Raw genomic sequence first — 25,099 nt, 5'->3', positions numbered from 1 at the left:
CGTCCTCTGGCTAATGAGAACTCTGCAACGATTCTGAACTGCCTATTTTCAGCTCTCCCTGTGCCATAAAAAAACTTTCTTCATCGCAAAAGTATGTACTTTGGCTTCAAGTAAACATATGTTTTGTTGTTGCAAGCAGTCAGTGCAGCGCTGTTAAAAACTGAAGTACTTACAAATTTTCTGTATTCAGTACATTGATCTCTCTTTGGTTGAGAAGTTGTCATCAGAGATTAACTTGAACTTTTTGTCACCTCTGATAGTGTCTTCCTGAAAGCTGAATAGATAGAAATCACTATGTATAAAACGTTAGCATGCCTTCCATAGACAATACATACTTTTCCAGCAAAGTAGGTTACTTTTGAAAAACAGAAGCATGTAAAATTTCTTGCACACTTAATTGTGCAATACTGGATAGCATGTACTTCCTTACTTGTTAATTGGATGACGTAAGTGCTTCACATATCTTTATTTACTTTGCTTTTTTGAGAGTAACTTTCTGTTTAATCAATTTAATTATTTAATTACAGTCAGTTTCTCCTGGTCTTAATGTGACTCTTTCATGCAGCAACAGGAGAGAAAAACATTTTTAAAAATAAGAACATTGGTTGAAAACTACAGGAACTGTGGAGGACTTGCAGACTGGTGTCTGATCAGAAACTCCTTTTCTTTTATTTTTTTGCAGTTGACTAAATTTAAGTTTGACAGTGTCCTGTTCACCAGTGATATTTGTGATATCTTAATTGGCAAAAATACAAAATATACATGTTTCCTTTGTAAAAATGTAGTTGATTTTCACCAGCTTTCTTTTGTGTGCATTGTATGACTCTGATAAACAAACCCGCATACCACATTTTTCAGTAATACTGTTCTTTACTGTTGTAAGTTTACTGCTATTTAAATTACTTCCGTTACCAATTTTGTCTCATTTTTTAAATCTTTCTTTTAAGTTTTCATGTACTGTAAAGCAACAGCTGCCAAGGAAGGAAAATTCACTGGGATTAAAACCCTGCCTTTCCTCTTCCATAGTAGCTGTTTTTGGTTTTTTGTTTGTTTTTTGAAAGCAGGGTAGTGTGAAATTGAATAGCATGTCAGTCTGGCTCCTAGTCTGAGTCTCACTGCTACTGGTGCTATGGGGAGGGAAAGCTACTATGTAGGAGCATCAACACTATGGTAATCTTAGCTAGTGCTGTAGGGTGATTCTGTTTAGGTGAGGGGTTAAAAAAAAAAAGTGGACATATTGGAAGCAATATACAGCTCTCACAGTCCCATCATTCTAAAGTGAAACCTCTGTTTTGCTGGTAAACTACAACACATTTTAAAGAATCTGAATACCTTATTTTGAGGGGTACAGCTTCCAATCTCACTATATCATTAATCTTCCCAGTTTTCTCACTACAGGATCATATTTTGCAACCTCCTTGGGGAGGAGTCTTCTTGACTTCAGTGAGACTCCTCACATAAGTAAGGATGGCAAGATTAGCCCCTGAGTCTTCATGTAAATTGACTTCTTGCCCTATGAGTATATGTCAAGCTGCAAGAGCTGTGGTTGATGTCAGTAGGGAAAAATCAATGACTCACATTTCCACAGAGAGAAATGTAATTTCCAGTCTCATAGCAACTGTCCTTGCAACTGTTTCAAACCTTGTGTGACAAAATATTTAGCACTTACAGATCTTTTAATGTCTCATTCCAGTCCACCCCCTCAACCTAAATGTCTGCATTTTACATTACACTAAATCTCCTGATTTTATGATTTTAACCTTAAAATGATGTCAGATAATTAAATGTAAAAAGTGAATATCTGAGAAGTTACCTTGACTTTATAATGTAAGGGTATGGTTAATTTTATAGGGTCTTAAAATTATGAAATCTTGGACCTACTTATGTTTAATGTCTAAATACTAGCTATGCTGTTTACACTTAGGGAACAGTTGGGTTTTTAATTCAATTTGTTTAATTTTAAATATTTTGTTGTAATTTTGGCTAGTGTCTTGGATAAACAGTTTTTAGAATCTGGTCTCTATTAATTACTAAACTAGAGATGCAAACACGTTAGAGCATACTATTCTTTTAGTACACTGATACACATGCTTAGTGGTGATAACTTTAGCGTAGAAATTTTATAGGTAAATTTAACTCTTACTGACAATGGGTGCATCTGAACCAGTGCTGAAAATAGTTGAACTCCTAGAATTGACAGAGCTAACCCCTTTCAGGGAGGGAGGGATAGCTCAGTGGTTTGAGCATTGGCCTGCTAAACCCAGGGTTGTGAGTTCAATCCTTGAGGGAGTCATTTAAGGATTTGGGGATTGGTCCTGCTTTGAGCAGGGGGTTGGACTAGATGATCTCTTGAGGTCCCTTCCAACCCTAATAATCTATGATCTATGATATGGTTGAGGATTTAGTGGGCTCCAGCACAGCACTAAGGGATAGGACTGTCAGGTGGTCATCCTGGCTTTCCCACTGATTCACTCTGTGGGTTTGGGCAAATTGCTAATGTGTTTGTACTTCAGTTCCCCCATTTCTAAAAGGGGGAAAGTAACGCTTAGCTATGTCAAAGGCGGATTGCGAATCTTTTACTTAAAGAATGCTTGAGTGCTTTTTGCTATCCTCTGATGAAAGGTGGTGTAGAAGTGCAAAGTACTAATATTAATTATATCTGGGATTTTCATATAGGCATAAAGAAGTTAGGCACCCCAAGCCCATTGAAAGTTGATGGAAGTTGGGCACCTAAATTCCTTTGAAAATCCCAGCCTACAATTTTGAAAAGTATTGTTAATTGAATTAACTCCCTAGTTTTCTTGTAGTTGATTATGGAAGAAGTGCACAAGAGTACCAGTAACAGTTCAGCGACACCACCACAAACAACGTCCATACAAGGTACACCACTGCAGGCCGCTCATCTCTCTCACATTGCTCAACAGGTAAACTTTTTTAACTAGTTAAGAGAATTTTTTGTGTTCAGACTATATTCTACAGTTTTATAAAACATTCAGGAAGAATAAGAACCAGGAATAGCGTGGGAGAAATTTACAGTTTGTTTTTGAATGGACCCAACAAAATTAGTATCTTGGCTTGGATTCAAAATATCTAAACGTATCTGATACTAGCACAGTGCAGAACATTTAACTCATCATTCTTGTTACATTTTAGATCCTTTGTAATATTCACACAGCCTGACAAGTGGGAGTAGCTGAGCATTTGCAGCTCCCTTTGACAGCAGTCGTCGGTGCTCAGCATCTCTGAAACGCTTTCTTTTAAGCCATTTGGAACTGAATAAATGAGTTAATTTTACAAAATAAAACATATAGGTTGGAGATTTTTCTGTGAACAAGCTCTAGTGAATTCTACTAAAGAACACTTGATTTGGAAAAAAAAACCATACTGATGCTTTAGAAACATTTGTTATCTTTGTTTTTGATGAAGAACATTTGAGGCAACTGCATTTTCAGAGCTCAAAAGCGAATCATTCAAGATGCAGCCACTTTAAGGGCTTGTCTACATCAGAAAGTTGCAGCGCTGGTGAGGGAGTTACAGCGCTGCAACTTTGAAGGTGTACACATCTGCAGGGCATCACCAGCGCTGCAACTCCCTGTTTGCAGCGCTGGCCGTACTCTCGTTTTGTCTCGGGTGTAGAGGATCCAGCGCTGGTGATCCAGCGCTGGTAATCCAATGTAAACACTTACCAGCGCTTTTCTTGACCTCCGTGGAAGGAGGAAGCCTCTGGTAATCAAGCTGGTCTCCTTCCCCAGCTTGCTCTCGCGTTCCCGGAACCCCGAGCAAGCAGGTCTCCTTCCCTGCGGTTTGCAGGGGGTTCGGGAACACGAGAGCAAACCGGGAAAGGAGACCAGCTTCGCCGCGGTTTGCTCTCCCGTTCCCCGAGCAAGCAGGTCTCCTTCCCTGCGGTTTGCAGGGTGGCTCCGGGAACGCGAGAGCAAACCGCGGCGAAGGGGGTCTCCTTTCCCGGTTTGCTCTCTCGTTCCCGGAACCCCGAGCAAGCAGGTCTCCTTCCCTGCGGTTTGCAGGGGCTCCGGGAACGCGAGAGCAAACCGCAGCGAAGCGGGTCTCCTTTCCCGGTTTGCTCTCTAGTTCCCGGAGCCCCGAGCAAGCAGGTCTCCTTCCCTGCGGTTTGCAGGGGGTTCGGGAACGCGAGAGCAAACCGCGGCGAAGCGGGTCTCCTTTCCTGGTTTGCTCTCTCGTTCCCGGAACCCCGAGCAAGCAGGTCTCCTTCCCTGCGGTTTGCAGGGGGTTCGGGAACGCGAGAGCAAACCGCGGCGAAGCTGGTCTCCTTTCCCGGTTTGCTCTCTCGTTCCCCGAACCCCGAACAAGCTGGTCTCCTTCCGTGCGGTTTGCAGAGGGGTTCGGGGAACGCGAGAGCAAACCGCGGCGAAGCTGGTCTCCTTTCCCGGTTTGCTCTCCCGTTCCCCGAACCCCCCCTTGAAGCCGCCCAACAGCGCTGCAGTGTGGCCACATCTAACACCACTTGCAGCGCTGGTTGCTGTAAGTGTGGCCACTCTGCAGCGCTGGCCCTATACAGCTGTACTAATACAGCTGTAACTACCAGCGCTGCAAAATTTTAGATGTAGACATGGCCTAAGACTGTTGCATCTGCCAAATGAGTTTTCTTAGAGAATGTCTGCTCTCACTGTCCTTCTGTCCCTTTTCTGAGCTTTGCAAAATAGTACTTTTTTAGATGATCCAGAGTTTGCCCCATGTAGGGAGTTCAGATTTTAATGTGAAATTTAGCTACAGTTTAGTCATAATTGCTTAAAACAATAACTTGATAGTGAACATGAACAAACATCCTGTTGTTTGATTACAGTCTGATTCTACAAAATATTTGTATTCATTTGGCATAGAGTTGCCAAAAAAGTCACAGTTTGATTTGTGATACCAAAGTAAGTTTTGATTCAGTAAGAACTTAGCTATCGCACTTTTATGAATATTTTTGTATCTAGGTTTTAATAATTCATCTTTTCTAAAACAAATATCTTCTATTCCAGATTAAGATAAGTAGTGCAGAATTTAGGGGAGGAAACTGGTGATTTAACTTTGCACTTATTTGTACAGCTTTAGTAAATTAAAAGTACAAAAGGCTCATTTGAGTTCAAAGTCATGAATATACACTTATCAAAATGTTAAAATTATTGTATAAGGAGATCACATTAATAGAAATTAGGTTTTGCTTATTCGTCTTAGATTTAAGATATATCAATACTTGAGATTTTAATAATAAATATTGAAGACCAGATGTCTTAAGTCTTATATTGACAAAGGTCAGAAACATTATTCTATAAATATCTGCTAAATAATGCAATCAAATTGCCACAAAGAATGAGTACTTGTTTGTCTCCTCCATGGTATCTTCAAGTCCTAGCTAAAGAGTTCTGTATAGTTCACCAGACCGCAAACTGAGCAGTACTGTTTGTTTTCCTGGAATTTATCAGAGTAAGACAGCCATTGTCAGTGGCAGCCAGTTTCATCAACTTCTCTGCCACCTTCGCTGTCCCATATGTATATATTGTTGGTGTAATTTTCAAGTCCTCTCTTTCTTTCTCCCCTCCACGTTGCTGACATTACTTAATCCAACCAGATTTTCCACTACTCTCTAATTTCTTCATGCTCATCAGTAAAATCTTAGTCCAGGCCTTGTTAGTCTTGCATCTTGATATAGCAACACTCTTTTCTCTGACTTCTCACTTGTCTCCAGACCATAATTCAGCTGCAAAAATAATCTACTTTGCCTGAGCAGATCCTGCTCTCTCTTGCCTTCTGCATTGAATTCTATCTCCTCCTTGCCTTCCAGACCCTGTAAAATTTGGCTCCTCTGCTGTTATTTCTTTTTGCTCACCCCGAGGTGCCTGTCTAACTGGCCCACTATGTGTTGAATCCCTCCCTGAACTGGTCCCCCATTGAGCCATAGCCTTCCCCTATTTATAAGAAAAATACCCTCAAAATGCACAACTTATGTCACCCATGCTTCTGCGTTATCTTGTTCTTGTTCTGATCCTCCACTCAGCTTGTGTCCCACCCCTCTTGTTGATTTAATCTAATTTAAGGTCTGTTCTTGTGAAGTGCTGATTTTTTTCAACACCTGTGGATTTAAGTGGGAATTGAGGGTGCCCATCATATTATACAATCTATCTTCTGTTTGTCTAATTTAATACACCCATTACGATGGAATTAAAGCTTAAACAATAAGCTCTCCCAGAGGGAGGCTTTGTCGTTATCTGTAAAGTGCCATGTACATATTATAGAGCTATATATATATATATATATATATATATATATATATATAAAATCACTCTCCGTGGAGAGCTCGGTGTTATTGTGGAAAAGTCTGCTTTACTACATGAGCCACAATTTCTTTTTCACATGTATTGCTAAAGCATCTGGTTTTCTCCCTAACCGAAGGCAAATCAATAACTGGTTTAGACTTTCATATACAGCAGTGTATCTGAAAAACATATTTAATTTTTAAAGACTATTTTATGTCTCAACTTAAAACAAGCCTCTCTTAATGCCCATTCCCCACGAATTGTCATAGGCTTATCTGCATTTTCTAACTACATGCTACAAAGCATACATCTGGTTTTATTAATAAACTCTGTATTTGTTTTAGATGTCTCTAAGAGGTCCTACTCCATTGACAGTTGTACAGCTTCCTGGAGAGCAAGTACAGGTCCAGGGAGTCATTCAAACAGCTCAGTCCTCTGTAATCCACTCACCCCAGGTGCAAACAGTGCAGGTAACTATGTAGTAGGGTTTTTTTAAGGTATGTGAAATGACTTGTGAAGTCTTATCTGATTGATCTGAACCTACCACAGTGCAGCCTCACTGGCACCATTAGTAAAGTGTCTGTGAATTTTTCTAATGTAGGAAGGACATCTAGGAAGCCAATTTGTAAATCCAAGCCCTAAAAATTTTTATTTTTAGGAACGTCATTTTTATTTAATCACTGTTTAGATGTTTAACGTTTTATATTGCTCAGAGGTGCCCTTAGAGTTAAGGTTGCATTTTAAAACTCTATTTTAGGGCTTTATAATTTATATATAAAGATTTGATTGGCACTGAAACTTTATGTATATAATATCTCTGTCCACAAGCTACTTTTTATTTATTTATTTTTGCAAAAATATATGACTTATCAGATACTTTTATGTGCTCCTTATAATTTTTAAAGCCTAATTGATTACAAAAATGTGTGAACTAGTTGCTTTTGTTGTTTTGACAGTTAGTGTATATGTAATTATATTGTTACATAGTTGTATTCCTAGTAAGCATAATATATATCGTGACATGTAGCTATGTTTTTTATATATTTATAAAAATAAATAGGAGTCTCATATTTTAGGTATAGACTAGATTTGGGGGAATATTGGCCAGATTACCAGGTTTATTTCTGACTCTTCATAAATTGCCATGAGATCTTTAAATTGCATTATAGATGGATAGAAAGAACCTCTGGTTAATATCTTTTTTTGAAGGAAAGCACTGCTAACCGTTCATCATCCCATGTACTTGAATAGGAGTGAATCAAAACAATCCAGGGGTTAAAATGTGGGTCAAGTCAGCAGACGTGAGTGGTGATTCTTATTTGTTGAGTGCCAACAGTATATTCTTTTCTGTACAGAATATGACATATTCTTGCCCTATGAGATCTGGATCTGCTGCTCACTCACTGATTTTGAACAAGTCAGTTCATTGTTTTGTGCTTCAATTTCCTCATCTGCTTTTAACAAACACAGTAGGTGTGGGGGAATGGAAAATGTATCTATCTTCATAAAGAACTTTGGTGAACTTCATGGCATTCGGGAGACAAAAGAAACATGATCAACTTTCTCTAAATGTTGATAGCAAACTCCTCTTTGCTGTGACAGCTAACTAAAAAGTACTTTCCCCAGAGCTATACACATTCTTGCTGACCTTATCTTGCTGGTACAGAGATAAGTATAAATAAAGGAGCTTTGTTTGCTTGTGTTTAATTGGGATCATCAGAGAAAAAATTGACACTTGGCAACTGGAAAAGGCTACAAATGGAATAAAAAGAAAATTACAGATAAAAACCTCATATAAAATAAAAACTGTTAAATCCATTTGAGTAGTCTGTACAAATATTCTGGCATATTTCTTCCATGATACCCAGGGTTGTGAGTTCAATCCTTGAGGGGGCCATTTAGGGATTTGGGGATTGGTTCTGCTTTGAGCAGGGGGTTGGACTAGATGATCTCTTGAGGTCCCTTCCAACCCTAATAATCTATGATTCTATGCTGCTGCTGCTTTAAAATGTGTTCATTGTCTTCAGTTGACTCTAATTATAAATACACTACTCTGAGCAACCAAAATACAAGTCTCCACACAGTAAATTTTTTATTATTTGAAATTTCTTTTGAAATCCTCCTCCCTTCATTTTCTTAAATGGTGCTCCTTCTCCCATTCTCACCTTAACCATGTTTCTTTAAGTGAGGGTGGGTCACCCTTTTCCTCTGGTGTCCTGTTCCTAAAACTCACTAGCTTTTGCCAGCATTGTAATATTCATGCTCTGCTCGGTAGCAATAAATAAGGCTACGTTTTAGTCACAGCGTATGACCTGTCCATGACTTTTACTAAAAATACCCACGACTAAAACTTGAGCGGGGGGCCGCAGGTGCTCTCAAAGGAGCATTCCGAGGGCACTGCAGGTGCTGGGGAATGTGGCCTGGGCCCTCACCTGTGTTGGAGGTGGTGGCCGGGCCGCGGCTCATGTCCTGGGACCCCCGTGGGGTGGAGGGGCTAGGCAGTGGCGCACGGCCCTGGACTACTGCTGGTGCTGGGTGGGAGGGGAGGGCAGCCCCTGAGCCAGCACCAGCCACTGCAGAAGTCACAGGCGTCATGGAATCCATGACCTCCGTCACAGACTCGCAGCCTTAGCAATAACATATAGCCTTCCTCCAATGTGAAAGAAAGCATAGGATCAAACGAAGTAAAAATTTAAATGAACTAACCTGTAGCATAGAATCTCTATGGATAGTAATTCCATGCTCTAATAATAATAATATAGCAGTAGGCATATATTACCAACCACCTGACCAGGATGGTGATAGTGACTATGGGAGATTAGAGAGGTTATAAAATGAAAAACTCAATAATAATGAGGGATTTCAACTATCCCCATGTTGACTGGGTCCATGTCACCTCAGGACGGGATGCAGAGGTAAAGCTTCTTTACCCTTTAAATGGCAGCTTCTTGGAGCATCTAGTTCTGGAACCCACCAGAGGAGAGGCAATTCTTGATTTAGTCCATCGTGGAGCACAGGATCTGGTCCCAACAAGGATTTAATTTCAGAAAGGGGGACTACACAAAAATGAGGAAGTTAAACAGAAATTAAAAGGTACAGCACCAAAAATGAAATCCATGCAAGCTGCATGGAAACTTTTTAAAGACACCATAATAGAGGCTCAACTTAAATAAGCATAGAGAACCAAAAAAGTGCCACTGTGCCTAAACAATAAAGTAAAAGAAGCAGTGAGAGGCAAGAAGGCATCCTTTAAAAAGTGGAAGTTAAATACTAGTGAGGAAAATAGAAAAGAGCATAAAGTCTGGCAAGTAAAGTGTAAAAATATAATTAGGAAGGCCAAATTTTTTTTTGAAGAACTGATAGCCAAAGACTCTAAAAGTAATAGCAAAAAAATTTTTAAGTACATCAGAAGCAGGAAGCCTGCTAACCAATCAGTGGGGCCACTGGACAATAGAGATGCATAAGGAGCACTCAAGGATGTTAAGGCCATTGCAGAAAAACTAAATGAATTTGCTTCGGTCTTCATGGCTGAGGATGTGACGGAGATTCCCAAACCTGAGCCATTCTTTTTAGGTGACTAATCTGAGGAACTGTCCCAGACTGAGGTATCATTAGAGGTGGTTTTGGAACAAATTGACAAAACCAAACAGTAATAAGTCACCAGGACCAGATAGTATTCATCCAAGAGTTCTGAAGGAACTCAAATATGAAATTGCAGAACTACTAACTGGGATGTAACCTAATGCTGAAATCATCATCTGTACCGGTTGACTGGAGGATACTTAATATTATGCCATTTTTAAAAAAAGGCTCCAGGAGCTATCCTGGCAATTACAAGCCAGTAAGCCTAATTCTGTACCAGGTAAATTACTTGAAACTATAGTAAAGAACAAAATTATCAGACACATAGATGAACATAATATGTTGTGGAAAAGTCAATATGGTTTTTGTAAAGGGAAATCATGCCTCATCAGTCTACTAGAATTCTTTGAGGGGGTCAACACGCATGTGGACAAGGGGGATCTTGTAGATCAGGGGTCCCCAACACAGTGCCCATGGCGCCCGCCGGGGCATCTTAAGTGCGCCCGCATACTGACCGGCGGACGAGCATCCGCCAAAATGCTGCCGACAGTCTGCATCATCCAGAGGCCTTGCTGCCAAAATGCCGCCAATTTTCGGTGGTGATGCCTCTGGATGATGCTACTTGTTGGTGGCATTTCGGTGGCGACGCCTATTGACGTTGCCGCTTGTCGGCAGAATTTCGGCAGGTGCTTGTCCGCTACCACAGTACTCCGTGGCTCGTCGTCTAGTGCCCGCCAGACAAAAAAGGTTGGAGACCACTGCCGTAGATGTAGTGTACTTAGATTTTCCGTAAGCCTTTGACAAAGTCCCTCACCAAAGGCTTAAGCAAAGTAAGCTGTCATGAGATAAGAGGGAAGATCCTCTCATGGATTGGTAACTGGTTAAACGATAGGAAACAAAGGGTAGGAATAAATGGTCAGTTTTCGAAATGGAGAGAGGTAAATAATGGTGTCCCCCAGGGATTTGTACTGAAACTATTCAACATGTTCATAAATGATCTGGAAAAAGGGGTAAACAGTGAGGGGGTAAAATTTCCAGATGATAAAAAACTACTCAAGATAGTTAAGTAAGTCCCAAGCAGACTGGGAAGAGCTACAAAGGAATCTCACAAAACTGGGTGACTGGGCAACAAAATGGCAGATGAAATTCAGTGTTGATAAATGCAAAGTAATGCACATTGGAAAACATAATCTGAACTATGCATATAAAATGATTGGGTCTAAATTAGCTGTTGCCACTCAAGAAAGAGATGCTGGAGTCATTGGAATACTTCTCTGAAAACATCCACTCAATGTGCAGCGGCAGTTAAAAAAGCAAACAGAATGTTGGGAATCATTAAGAAAGGGATAGATAATAAGACAGAAAATATCATATTGCCTCTGTATAAATCCATGGTACGTCCACATCTTGAATACTGCATGCAAATCTGGTCACCCCATCTCAAAACAGAAATATTGGAATTGGAAAAGGTTCAGAAAAGGGCAACAAAAATGATAATGGGTATGGAATGGCTGCCACAGGAGGAGAGGTTAATAAGACTGGGACTTTTCAGCTTGGAAAAGAGAAGATTAAGGGGGGATATATGATAGAGGTCTATAAAATCATGACTGATGTGGAGAAAGTAAATAAGGAAGTGTTATTTACTCCTCATAGCACAAGAATTAGAGGTCACCAAATGAAATCAATAAGCAGCAGATTGAAAACAAACAAAAGGAAATATTTTTTCACACAACACACAGTCAACCTGAGGAACTCCTTGCCAGAGGATGTTGTGAAGACCAAGACTGTAACAGGGTTCAAAAATGAACTAGATAAGTTTATGGAGGATAGGTCCATCAATGGTTATTGGTCAGGAGGGGCAGGGATGGTGTCCCTAGCCTCTGTTGTCAGAAGCTGGGAATGGGCAACAGGGGATGGATCACTTGATGATTACGTGTTCTGTTCATTCCCTCTGGGGCACTTGGCATTGACCACTGTCGGAAGACAGGATACTCAGCTAGATGGATCTTTGGTCTGATGCTGTATGGCTGTTCTTATGGTCTTATGCCATTAGTTGCCTATACAAGCAAGGATTGCCAATACAGTTCTTGTAATATCCCTAGTTTCCCTGTTCTGTGAGTGGGACACTCCTCATGTTGCTTCTGAATTTGAGTTCCAGGGGTCAGACCTAAGGTTATGGTATTTTGATGAAAACCTTAAGCATTTTGCCATGGTTGATAGTGCTGTTAGTAGCTTCATGGGTTGATTGGCTCTACAGCATAGAACAGTTTGTGTGAAGTAATTGAAGGTTTTCAGATTTTAATGTTATAAACCTTTTCTTGGGCTATATGGATGTAAGGAACTAATAAAGGTGCATCCTTGTGTTGATCACTATAAACTTTTTTGTAGTATCTTTGCTGCTTTTTTGTAGTGGTGAGTTAACATTTGCTTTCTCATGTTGGAGTAAGGATTACATAAGAACACAAAAACATAAGGGTAGCCATATGGATCAGGCCAATGGTCCATCTAGCCCAGTATCCTGTCTCTGACAGCAGCCAGTATTAGAGCTTTAGGGAGAGTACAGAATAGGGCAGTTTTGCAGTGATCCATCCCTGTCTTCGACACCTGGCTTCTGGCAGTCAAAGAGTTAAGGCTGACCCTACCATGGGATCGCATCCCTAACCATCTTGGCTAATAGTAATTGACAGACCTATCCTCCCTTAACTTTTTTTAAAATATATTGTATCTATTTTGCAACTTATGTATAAAGCAGGCAACCAATCAGGTATCAAAGATTAATGCTTAGCATTAAAAAGGCTTGCACTGATGTGCTTGCCACTTTGAGCTGTTGTATAGTCTAGTTCACCCAGCTCACTTGCTCCGTGCATGTAGAGAGACAGAGAATATATAGAGATGCATATTTGACATTTGATTGTTACTTTCTTGAGACTTATAGCAGTGAAATTATATCTCAGGAAAAATCATGGCAAAGGAGTTTATTCATAGATTATTCTGATGTCTGTTCACTAGACTTCACAAAACTTTTTCCATAAATAAAGGAATGCCTGCTATCATGGAGACTCCAGAGAATTACTTGATTTTTCTTTTTCTGCCTTCTCTTGCACAGTCTTCAGTAGACACAGAACCAGGCCACAAATTTCAGGTGTTGATTTTGAACATCCTAGAGTTTAGGGGAGTTCGGATCCAGGAGTTTGGTTCATGTCCATCTTTAGTTTTTAAAGTAATTGTATTCTGGCTTCTGTTAAATAACTTCCTAATTTGCACTCCTTAACTGTGGCAGTCTCTAAGAATTGCTCATCTTGTAATAAAGATATTTGATAGCACTAAATCTGGAACATACTGTTTCTTGCAATTTCTTGGTAATTAGTTAAATGTATTTAGTCTCCATGCACTTGCGTCTTGTATAAATTTAAATTGAGAAATGTGAATTGTCTTGGGTACTTTTGTAGTGTACTGCACAGTGACATGGGATATGCTTTTTAGGTATCTTCTTTGTCAGAGAGTGAGGATTCTCAGGATTCATCGGATAGCATAGGTTCTTCACAGAAGACCCGAGGTATCTTAGCACGGCGACCGTCTTACCGGTGAGTATCTTTGTGACATTCCCCAGGGTACAATCTGGACTTCCAAACAGCTGTGCCCCCTTAACTCTCTAACCTGGGATGCCTCTTACATTGCTTTGCTGGTGAACAACCACTTCAGGTTCTGCCCACATGCAGCCTCCTGCATGTAACTTGTTCCCAGCTACACAGTATTGAGTGCTGTTAACTAGCCACTCATAAATGACTTACAGGGAGACACCTGCGTATCCCCAGTCCCAGCCCTGTTCCTCAGAAATGTGTCTCTTACACTGCTCAGTATACTCTGGACAGTGTAAACTCATAGTGCATCTGTCATTCCAACACTGGGTAATGATTATGCACCAGCCTTGTTATCCTAACTAGAGATTCTCAAACACTTCAATCCAAAAACAATAAAACAAGTTTATTAAATAGAGAAAGATACATGTTAAGAGATTTCAAGTGATGTCATAAAAGCCAGAATTCGTTATAAAAGAAATAAAAACATAAAACTGTAAGCTAATACCTAAATGAAGAGAGAGGTGATGAGGCAGTCATTGTCTCTTATTTTTATACCCTCCTTCTCTCTTTGAGGATTACCTCCCTGTCGAGGTGTAGACAAACAGTCCCCTGAGATTCAAACCATCTCTGGGATGAAATGTAAATGTCTTGTTTATAACTTCTGCCCCGCTGGTTGATGCCCACTAAGCTGGTAATGTCCCATTAGCACGTTGCTGCCATGCTAGTGTGTCTTTGTCTCGGATAAATTAGTTTGTGGGTGTTATCTAGAACGACAACATATTTCAGTAAAATCACTTAGCAAAATCTCAAAATTGTACATGCAGTGATGTTACACACATTTCAACAGTATGATGATAATCAGCAAATTATGAGTTTTCAAATGATACCTCCCAAGGCATACTTTGTTCAAAATATACCATAACCATATAAAAGTGGTGAACAATGGGGTACAGGGTATCTCAACCTTACAAACATTTTTACTGTATTTTTTATTCGAAGCTTTTAAAAACACTAACAAAAATCACAGCTTCCATCAGTTATCTCCCTATATCTCATCAGCCTTCTGAATTATTTTTTTATTCCCCTAAAATATATATTGTATCTGCTTATACAAAAGTTATTTCTGCTTTTGGTGATACACAATAAACTGAAGCAAATACTTAGATTTTATTTTTCCTTAATGAAGAATATTAATTGAAAACTGATAGCAAAACCAATGCTTTCTAACAGACTGGGCTAAATTTACAGCTGGTGTAAGAAAGTGATTTTATATATATACATATAAAACACCTATGTGTTTGCTGTTGAAGCACAGATGCTTAGTGAGTTTAATTCTGTTGTGTGGAATCAGCTAAAGACCTGATTTTTTTAACCCAGTGTTCAACCAAAGTTCTCATTGACTATAAGGGGAACTTTGCTTAAATAAGGACTGCAGGATCAGACTCGAGGATGATATTGTATAGTGAAAAGTTGTTTTATCACTTTAACCATACTAGTTATTGCTATTTTATTAAAAAGAGGAACTGAGTAAAACACGGTTATGTTGTCAAATGACATACAGTATAATTCCAGTTATCCAAAAAATCTAGTTATCCAGTTCCACAGTGTAGCCCTATTTTAGTTAATAGCACTTCCTTTTATCTGAATGCTTGGTTATTTCCAAGGTTCTGTTGTTCCCTACGCCATCTGGCTAAATGGGAGTGTTCTGTACTTTTCAAAGTGATAAACCAAGAAATAAAAGCATAATGCATCTTAAACTTCTATAGTTTTTACTTGGATATTCTGAAAAAATTACAAATTAAAGCTTGTGAAGTTACCCCAAAGTCCCAAGGAGTGGCAGTTATTCCTACCTCCACCGGTACTTCTCATTTTTATTTTTTTACCCCCATTCTCTCTTCTGTTTTCCTTTTAAATTAAATACCAAAATAAACTGTTTACATTAAACTATTTTTTTTTCAGTTCCGCACACAAAAAAGAGTGAAAAAAGAATGCTCAACAATTCTCACTCAAAGAACACTTTATGGGAAAATACTAGTTGTGCACATAATTTAGGTGGAAGCGATACATAGCAGTGAGAGCATGGGATTGGAAGTCAAGAATTCTGCTTTCCTGTCGGACGGCCGCTAACTCGTTATGTGACCTTGGACAAGATGTATAAATTCTCTGTGCTTCCATTTCTTCTTCTGTTAAATGGGGAGCTTTTATTCTCGTAGGGTATTGTGAGCTATGTAGTGCACTAGGCTGTACAAGAGTTAAGTATTTTTATTAAAGAGTTTTGAGATCCTTGGATGAAATGCACTATATAAGTGAAACGTATTATTTTGTATCACAGAGCAAAAAACTTAACTAATGAATTAAAAAACAATTCCTAAAGCATCCCACTTGTTTCCACTTTATTCTAACAACAAAAATTGACAAATTGATTTTGATTAGAGTTAGAGAGACAGACATAAATCCCCAGTTATTGTGTGAATCAGAGCATCAGATTTTAAACTAGGGAGAACATTAACAGGCAAGTTATAAACCCCTGGAAAATATTTATGGTAGAAACTCTGATGCACCCATTACTGAAGTGATGCAGCTGTACTGCTAGAAACAATACAGAAAAGCTGACATATGCACAAGTGCGTTTTGTTTTGTCAAGGCTGATTGGAAAGAAAAAATTTGCTTGAACTCCTTTAAAACATCTGTGTATGGGTTTCCAGCACAATGTTTTACTACAGGTTATTACAGTGTATTGTAAGTTATGAAAATTGTCACTACAGAGGGCTTATTTCTAAAATATTTAAGGTTTTCAGAAGACAATGATTGAAAATCTTACATTGCACTTGCATATACAAGTGGTTTAATACTGAATTACTCTTTGACTTTAAGTAAAGGGTTCAGATTTTTGAATGAGGAACAAGAAATAAGAAACTCTTGAATACAGAAATACGATTACTTGAAGTTTGGAGAGAAGAATTCCTATATGCAATTTTTATTTCAAACTTTGCCTGCTTATTTACAGTCTTTATTACAAAAGCATGACAGTACTATTGATAATATATTTTATATTTTGTTGACTATATCTGCTAAGAATTATTGTGAACATATGTTTAGTAGATATTGGCTTCTCTTAAAGTAAGCATCAGGATTTCTTGATCCCAGAATGATATTGTCTGAAGCGAAGCCAATAATTACCCTGAAACACAACAAATTTTGATATTCATTTAAATATTAAGTCAATATGTGTTTGGTTAAATATAGTCACCAAAATGCCTAGAAATCTCTTAGTTAAGGGCATGATTTTTTTAAAAAAGTTAGACAAGCAGAAAAGTAGCTATTAATGTTTGATGATTCAGTCGGGAAGCAGAGATGGGTACATGCTTTCTGATTGGCTCTGATTGGCTCTTCCAGGGTAAACAATAGTAGTTTTGACTGAACACAGCTGCAGCCAGTAAAGATGTACATATTTGGGTCACACTTAATATTAAGATTCCATTTATAAAGGGCTAATAAATGATTACTTTATATTATAAGCTTGTTACAGATATGAGTGTTGTGTGTTCTAGATCGTTATAAGCAACCTGTTGATCTGTCAGACTCTATAGCAATCTATAACAATTGATTAGCCATTAAAAAATCTTAATTTATTAATCCTTTATAAGATACTATAAATGGAATCTAATGTGACCTCTATTTGCATATGCAGTCCAATTGGTTAACATTGCTCCAGACTTCAGTATTGTTTACCTCTGAGGAGGTCATGTTATGTAAATATATAAGCAAATTACCTCTGAGGCGGTAACAATACAAATTTACTGACTTGTCACATGACTTTTTTTCAGCCAACCACAAGCTAGGATTTGTCTTTTGTATGTAACAATGTGTGTAATGCTATTAAAGATTATCAGCTATGTATATTAGCACCAGGTTTCTATGACTATGTTGGTTTTAGGTGCTCTATCTCTGTTACATTTGTAGTTTGATTAATTTAAAAATTGTCACCGGTGGAGAAATGTTTGCCAGCAAAACTGGCCTGCAGCATTGTTAAAATTTGTACTCAGAGGAGTAATTGCCAACCAGTTTGCCATCTTTTGCTTTCACAAGTGCTAATGAAGAAAAAATTTTTCCATAGAAAAATCTTGAAAGATCTTTCGTCCGAAGACGCACGAGATAGAAAAGGAGATGATGAAAGTCCTGGTGTCTCTACTGTCACCTCTATGTCTGTTCCCACACCTATCTACCAGACCAGCACTGGACAGTACAGTATGTTATATGAAATATACACCCAACTAGACATACTTCTGTTACACAAAAATATATGAGGGGAAAGTTTATATTGTATCTCATATATTTGACACTAAGATGAGCTTGTGGATGGATTGGCGATACAAATGATAGCTCTTGCCGTTATCATTATTTGTTGGAATTAAAGTAGTGGCTAGATGCCCAGGGTGAGAGCAAGGCTCCATTGTGCTAGATGTTGTACATCCACATAGTAAGAGACTGACCATCCTTGACCCAAAGAGCATACTATGTAAGTAGAATCAAAAAGTGGGAGTAAGGTAGCATTATTATCCCTATTTTACGGATGGAGAAGTGAGGCAGAGAGAGCTGAAGTGACTTGCCCTACTCACATAGGAAGCTGATGAAAGAGCCAGGAATTTCACCCAGATTTCTTGACTCTCAGTTAAGTGCCTTAATCACAAGACCAACTTTCCTCGTCAATTAATTTTTTCCTTTCTAATATAACTTATTACACTTTTTTAGTAATTGTCATGATTAATTGTTTGCTGTAGTGCTTTTCCTATAAAATCTGGAACTTGCATCCCTTTCAACTTGGTTCTCCCCCATGGTGCTTTGGTGCTTTCCTTATGCCCTTATCCTTGCAAATGACACACCTTATTGGAAAGGGCTCCTTTAGTCTGTGCTCTTCTGACTGAGAAGTCAAAGTGGGTTGCTGCTCCAGACACCCCTTCCTTCTTCTTGAAGGTATTCTCTCTACCATGATATGCATGAAATTCCCCAAAACAACAGTCCAAGACTACAACTGATCTAATTAAAACAAGATTAAGAATAGCAAAAGAAAATAATAATTAAACAAAAGAAACAATATACATAACATAGCTGTCGTGAAACTGCAAAAGATTAGCTAGTCTCACCTTAACTTTAGCTATTAGCTGTAGTAACAGAAAATACCTCCTATTTCTAGAAAGACATTCTTCCTCACTGACCTTCTTGGTCAGATTGCATCCAGGGACACACTCTTCTCTCTCTGTGTCCCAGAATCTCCCCTTCTTGAAAGGCCTTGGTCATTTTTACCCTGTGATGACTTTAATCTCAAATGTGAGAGATTATAGTATCAGAGTGGGAAGTCACATCAGCATTTCAACAAAGTATTATTTGATCAGCTCAGGGAAATAAATTAGTTCTCCATACAATGATTACTGTCCTCTGTTCCTGCTGTCATCCCCCTTCTAGTTCTGGAAGGATCCTCCAGCTTCCTTGCCCTAAATCTAACATTTCAAAGGTCCTGTTGATCTTGTCTGCCCTTTAGTCAGCCTAACAAGTCAAAGTGATTGAACGTGCTTTGCATGGCAGCTACTCCCTGCTAACGATGTTAGAATGTGTTTGTATTCTTTTGTTGATTGGCCTTTTAACGTAACAATTCCCCATGTCCGGGCACCTACTTTGTATGAAGTGTAAACTGTTGCCAGAGACCAAATGATCTGTCACATTACTCCAAACTTTTGAACATATTTACTTACCAACTAAATCCAGGATTACTAAAAGTAAGCATGCTATTTTAAATTGAGTCTGATTCAAAACTTCTGCAACTTAAAAATGAACTAAAATTCTGTAGTTAAAAAAAATCCAAAACATAAATTTATTAGATATAGATAGAGATAGATAGCGTGCAGTAATGCCAGTGCAGTCTATGACTGGCATGGCTATTTTGGATCTTCAGTTCATTTTCAAAGTATATGCTTCGCTTTAAATATATATTTTGCTCCAAGGTTACAGTAGTTTAGGGGCAACTTATCCATTAAATGAATAAAATGTCCTATAAATGATAAATAAAGACATTTCTTTATAGTCTTAGATAATTTCTTTAATCAAATAAAGTTTGAATTTCTCCTTAAATGACATTGTAGAATTATAAACTTGTTTATCCTGGAGAAAATTAATACACTTAATTCTTGGAAAATATCTGTTGGAAAATCTCAAGTAGTTTAGAACGTAAACAATTTGGGTGAGCTAGTAAACTACATGGGGATTTAATATTTCACCTTGTTTTGATATCAGTGTTAAAAATAGGAGAAGCAGAGAGAAACTGTAAAAGCTTGTATGCGAGATTTCCAAAAGTGCAGAAGAGTTCAGCTCCCATGTAAACATTTAAATAAAGTGGCCTGATTTTCAAATGTGAGCAGCACCCAGCAGCTCCCATTAAGAAAAAGACACTTTCTCCTAGTATTAAGAATAACAGGAGTTGCTGGTTGATTTTTTTTGTTTTTAATCAGGCCCCTGTGGTTTTTTTAGGGGCTAAATGAAAATACAGGCAAATATGGAAATTTTCTGCATTTATTTTTCATTACAAAAATGTCCACGTACAATAGTTACAAAATATGTTGCTTCTGCCACCAACCTCTCCCCTAACTGCTGTGTCACTCGCCACTGATGTCACAATCTAGTCAGTCAACAGTGAGCTGTTTGGGCAGTAGCAGAGGGTGGGGAGGAGTGAAGGGAGCCCTATTTCTACCACATAGTGAATTTTTCATGGGTGCAAGCCAAGTCTGTGTAAATGTATAAATATATACGCAAATCTCAGCCTTAGTGCCAGCGCAGCTTATAACTGGCATGACTAGTTTAGTCTATATTGGGGTCGGTAACCTTTCAGGAGTGGTGTGCCCTGTCTTCATTTATTCACTCTAATTTAAGGTTTCACATGCCAGTAATACATTTTAACGTTTTTAGAAGGTCTCTTTCTCTAAGTCTATAATATAGAACTAAACTATTGTGGTATGCAAAGTAAATAAGGTTTTTAAAATGTTTAAGAAGCTTCATTTAAAATTAAATTAAAATGCAGAGCCCCCCGGACTGGTGGCCAGGACCTGGGCAGTGTGAGTGCCACTGAAAATCAGCTCGTGTGCCGCAGGTTGTCAACCCCTGGTCTATATGTTCTATATTGCAGTGAAACCAAAAGTGTCAAATTTGGTCCAAAATTTAAAATGAGCATAAGCGAGGTTTTATAAAACCTGAGGCTAGTAGACATTTCTATGGCGTTATGAGGGAGGAAGTGTAAAGCAATTTTTTAAACATTAAGTATTCCCTTTGTGTTTGCAACTCAAACACTGCAGCTTTGTATTTTTGTATGAGCCTGAAAGTGACCAGAAGCTGATGAGTCTCTCTTCAATCTTCAACTATGTGAAATACAAAACAGTAAACAAACTGTGTGAATTCTGGAAAATAAATTAGGTTGTTTAAATTTATTCAGCTTAATAGCCTACTGGATGTTAGTATCATGTGTAAGGACATTTTGTTGTAAATATATGGTTTTAACCCAACAGTGTTTCTGACTGCCCCTTGACTGTCAAATCAGTCTTTAAAGATGGAACAAAATTGTAGGGCTAATTTTTAAAGTACCAACTTCAGATAGGAAGAGAATGTACTTAGTACACAGAAGGAAAACATTTTCTCTGTATCTACCATATTTTTCTCTCTCTTTCACTGAAGTTACTATTGCCCCAAACGGAGCACTGCAGCTGGCCAGTTCAGGTACAGATGGTGTGCAGGGTCTGCAGACATTAACAATGACAAATGCTGGTGGCACTCAGCCTGGGACAACAATACTGCAGTATGCACAAACATCTGATGGTCAGCAGATACTTGTGCCCAGCAACCAGGTCGTAGTGCAGAGTGAGTATGCGTTACAGAAACATTTAGGAATACTGTCTCCCATAAAAGTGTAGCTTTCTAAGATTTTTTTCCTTTTAATTTAACTTATTCTGCTGTCTTAACAGCTGCATCAGGAGATATGCAGACATATCAGATCCGTACCACACCAACAACCACTTCCCTCCCACAGACAGTAGTGATGACCTCTCCTGTCACCCTTACGTCTCAGACAACCAAGACAGATGATCCACAGTTGAAACGAGAAATAAGGCTCATGAAGAACAGGTGTGTAAGTTTCCGTGTACTGCTATATAACTAGCTTCATAGCTGCAATCAGATTCTTAAACATCGTGCTAAAATAGAACTTCAGATATCCAAAACGTAAAGGTAGACAGGTTTCAGAGTAGCAGCCGTCTCAGTCTGTATATGCAAAAAGGAGGACTTGTGGCACCTTAGAGACTAACAAATTTATTTGAGCATAAGCTTTTGTGGGCTAAAACCCACTTCATCGGATGCATGCAGTGGAGGCATCCGATGAAGTGGGTTTTAGCCCACGAAAGTTTATGCTCAGATACATTTGTTAGTCTCCAAAGTGCCACAAGTACTCCTGTTCTTTTTTTTTAAAGGTATACAGTCACCTTTAAAATCACAATTCTGTCTGAAAATTATTTTTACCCGCTATAGCTGAGTAACATTTAAGACTACTATACTATGAAAGACTAGAAGCATCCTCACTTTTCACTTAATTTTGTGTAATTAACAATGCAGTGTTGTTATAGCCATATCAGTCCCAGGATATTAGGGAGACAAGATAAGTAACTATAGGTTAGTTCCCAGATCTGAAAAAGAGCTCTGTGTAGCTCAAAAGCTTGTCTCTCTCACCAGCAGAAGATGGTCCAATAAAAGATGCATCCACCTTGTCTCTCTCATGTTTTTCTTGGTTTCAAGTTGACAGTATTCTTTGATATTTAGCAAAAAGTGTCACTAGAAAATGTCAGAACGCTAGACCCAAATGTATTAAAGATTTTGTCCCAGAAAAATTGGGAAAAAATGTGAACTTTTTTCCCTGTAAGCTGACCAGTTTTTGTTTAACCAAATATTTCACACATTCCTTGAACTGCCGTGTAGTTTTTAAATTTGCTTTGCTAATGCCTGTAAGTAAATAAACCCTCTTTTTTATGAATATCCTAACCTTAAGTTTTTTAAATATTCAATTCAGACTACTCTTGTGTGTATATAGATGTCTCATTTTAATTTTCTTTCTGCATATATATTGACATGTTTCCTTCAATCTATTTGCTCTAGAGTGAAACTTCCATTGCCATCTGTGTTCATTATTTAGGGTAGTATATGTCATTTAATTCTTGAGAAACATGAGACCCAGAACTTTCTGGAAACAAATGATTTTTGACCAAGGCTGTATTTTTGGTTTCTCATAGAACAAACTGTGTAAAGTTTCTGATGCTTTTAGTGAAAAGGTCATTAACTGTAGAAAAACAAAATGTTTAAGGTTTTTTGCTTTGTTTTGATCATTTTCTTTGACCAGTCAATGCTTCCATGTGAGGTGAACAGAAAAATTCATTTTCTGTAAAGATCTCCTCCCCATGTGTGAGTGGTAGCTTCAGATGGAGTCAGTATTCAAAGCAAAACATGTGACTGAACACCTAATGATATACAGTAATTGACACTTCCGCCTTTTGATTTCAGGGAAGCTGCTCGAGAATGCCGTAGAAAGAAGAAAGAATATGTTAAATGTCTGGAAAATCGAGTTGCGGTCCTGGAAAATCAAAACAAAACTCTAATTGAAGAGCTAAAAACTTTGAAAGATCTTTACTGCCATAAAAATGTGTAAGAAAAGGAGGCACAACTTTTTGTGGACTGTCTAAATTTCCATGGGGAATTTTTTTATACCGAATTTTTTAAAATTAAATGAAAGGTCAAAAATGAAACTTTTCTACCTAGATTTCACGACTTAAAGACTATAAAGATTTTATTTACAACATGTTAATGACAAACTACAAAAAGGAAACAAGAAAACCTCAACAAAACTGCTGGCAGAACTGGAAACATCATTAAAATCAAGGCTACATCGGCAATAAAAGGAGATGCACATTTTATCAGACAAGTGATTTGAATTTCCTGAACTACAAATTAATTTGGTAACAGCAGTAATATGTGATTACAGTTAAAATGTGGATGAGATGGAATCATTGCCATTAGTTGAAAATTATTAGCAACAAATATAACCAGTATAGGTTTTAATTTCTTTTGTTCTTTGATCCTTATCTTTTTCTTTCAGTTATTTGTATGTAAATATTTTTATTTCAACCTGTAAATTCTAACTTACAGGTAAAAGAGAAGCTAATACTTTGCTAAAAGTATAAATTATGTTTACTTTTCTCAGCTGGCAATCTGTTTAAAGGTGGGGGGGTTGTTTTGTTTTGGTTTTTTTTTGTAAAATGTTTGCTGTGTTTATCAAAGTTGGAGAGGTTTTGCAGAAGGCAATGGGAAAATTATTTTTCTGGCCTTTCCCTGAAAGATGTCGAAGGCACATGAGTAAGATGTTGACTTCTGAAGAGTATTCAACACATTCAGTTACTTTAAACCAGCAGTTTGGTAGAATGGGTGTAGCTGAACAAAAGTTGTCAGAGAATGCTTTTTAAATAGTTTTGTTCGTGGTTACTGGGTGTGATAAACTATAATTGAAAAATAAATTGTGTGCTGATTATATATACAACTGAACATGCATTGCTTATTCTGTTTGGAGATCATACTATGCTTAATTAAAAAGTTTACAGACCAAAAAAAAGACACAGTAAAATAAAAAGCTAAAGATACATACCAAAGGGTTTAATACAGTTCTAATATAGGGTTTATACATTAAAAAAATAAAAGTGCACAATTACCAGACTAATTTTGTAAGGCAGGCAATATTTTGTGAAGTTATTCCATCTTTGTAAGAAAATACTCTATTGAAAATAATTAATGGCTGGTATATTTTTATAAGTAAACTATTATCTTTACAAATTCTAAAATGGAGTTTATATGCATATTTTAACAGTTTTATACAGTTCCTTTTAGTAAACAAATAGATATTTTGTGTCTGATTATTGATTATATATTTTTATGGGTTAGCACAAAGTAAAATTAGATTCTCTTTGGAGCAGAAAATATTTTGGATTACTTTTGTCTCTGTAAGCAACTGACCTTAAAAATAAATCCTAAGGAATATTGTTGGGGAAAAAGAAACAGTTAGCATTTTTTTCCATATTCAGTAAAAACTGCACATGTGCTTGAATTTACTGCAAAAATACTATTGGGGATTCTAGTATGTATCATTTTGACTTGTTTCTTTAAAGTAAAAGTTAAAGGTTGTTTGACATGATCAGGACTCGAATATAAATAAAATATTATGTGACCATGGTTATTACATGAACAGTGAATATGCTATTTTCTGTAGTTAGGATTGGATCCTGCTTCCATTATTTCAATGGGCATTGTGCCATGATCTATGTTACTAAAATGTGGTAAGGACATAAGTGAGTTGTGCTAGCTCAGTCCTGAATGAAATTTAAAAATGTATTTGCTCTCCTTGTGTGTTGTTTATATAAGGTCTATCAACATTTATTTTATTAGTCTACTATATATATTGCGCTTCCTACCAAGCAGTCAGACTCTGAATTCCACAACTGAGTTGTTAGTGGGTTAGATAAATATTTTGTATTTGTAAAGTTTAATATAACATATGTGGCTATTATAGGATATTGTTTGCTATAAAGT

At 37.7% G+C, this 25,099-nt stretch overlaps 1 protein-coding gene across 5 annotated transcripts in view; it reads left to right on the top strand.

Moving 5' to 3' along the window:
• ATF1 (activating transcription factor 1) overlaps positions 1-24,738 on the top strand; it is a 32,478-nt gene extending 7,740 nt beyond the window's left edge. Inside the window, exons 2-8 of one of the 5 annotated variants that reach the window (XM_030554898.1) lie at positions 2,797-2,924; positions 6,623-6,748; positions 13,344-13,444; positions 17,559-17,689; positions 21,158-21,340; positions 21,445-21,604; positions 23,027-24,738. In XM_030554898.1, the coding sequence (XP_030410758.1) occupies positions 2,814-2,924; positions 6,623-6,748; positions 13,344-13,444; positions 17,559-17,689; positions 21,158-21,340; positions 21,445-21,604; positions 23,027-23,171 (957 nt within the window). In that variant the 5' untranslated portion in view covers positions 2,797-2,813 and the 3' untranslated portion in view covers positions 23,172-24,738. Of the gene's footprint in view, positions 1-2,796; positions 2,925-6,622; positions 6,749-13,343; positions 13,445-15,400; positions 15,594-17,558; positions 17,690-21,157; positions 21,341-21,444; positions 21,605-23,026 lie in introns of those variants that run through there. The other 4 variants (XM_030554897.1, XM_030554900.1, XM_030554899.1 and 1 more) reach the window with 4 other exon arrangements.
• Positions 24,739-25,099: the final 361 nt, after the last annotated feature.

The sequence above is a fragment of the Gopherus evgoodei genome, chromosome 3 (genome assembly GCF_007399415.2).
Source record: "Gopherus evgoodei ecotype Sinaloan lineage chromosome 3, rGopEvg1_v1.p, whole genome shotgun sequence".
In the NCBI taxonomy this organism is placed as follows: Eukaryota; Metazoa; Chordata; order Testudines; family Testudinidae; genus Gopherus; species Gopherus evgoodei.
This window is presented reverse-complemented; position numbering and strand designations above follow the sequence as displayed.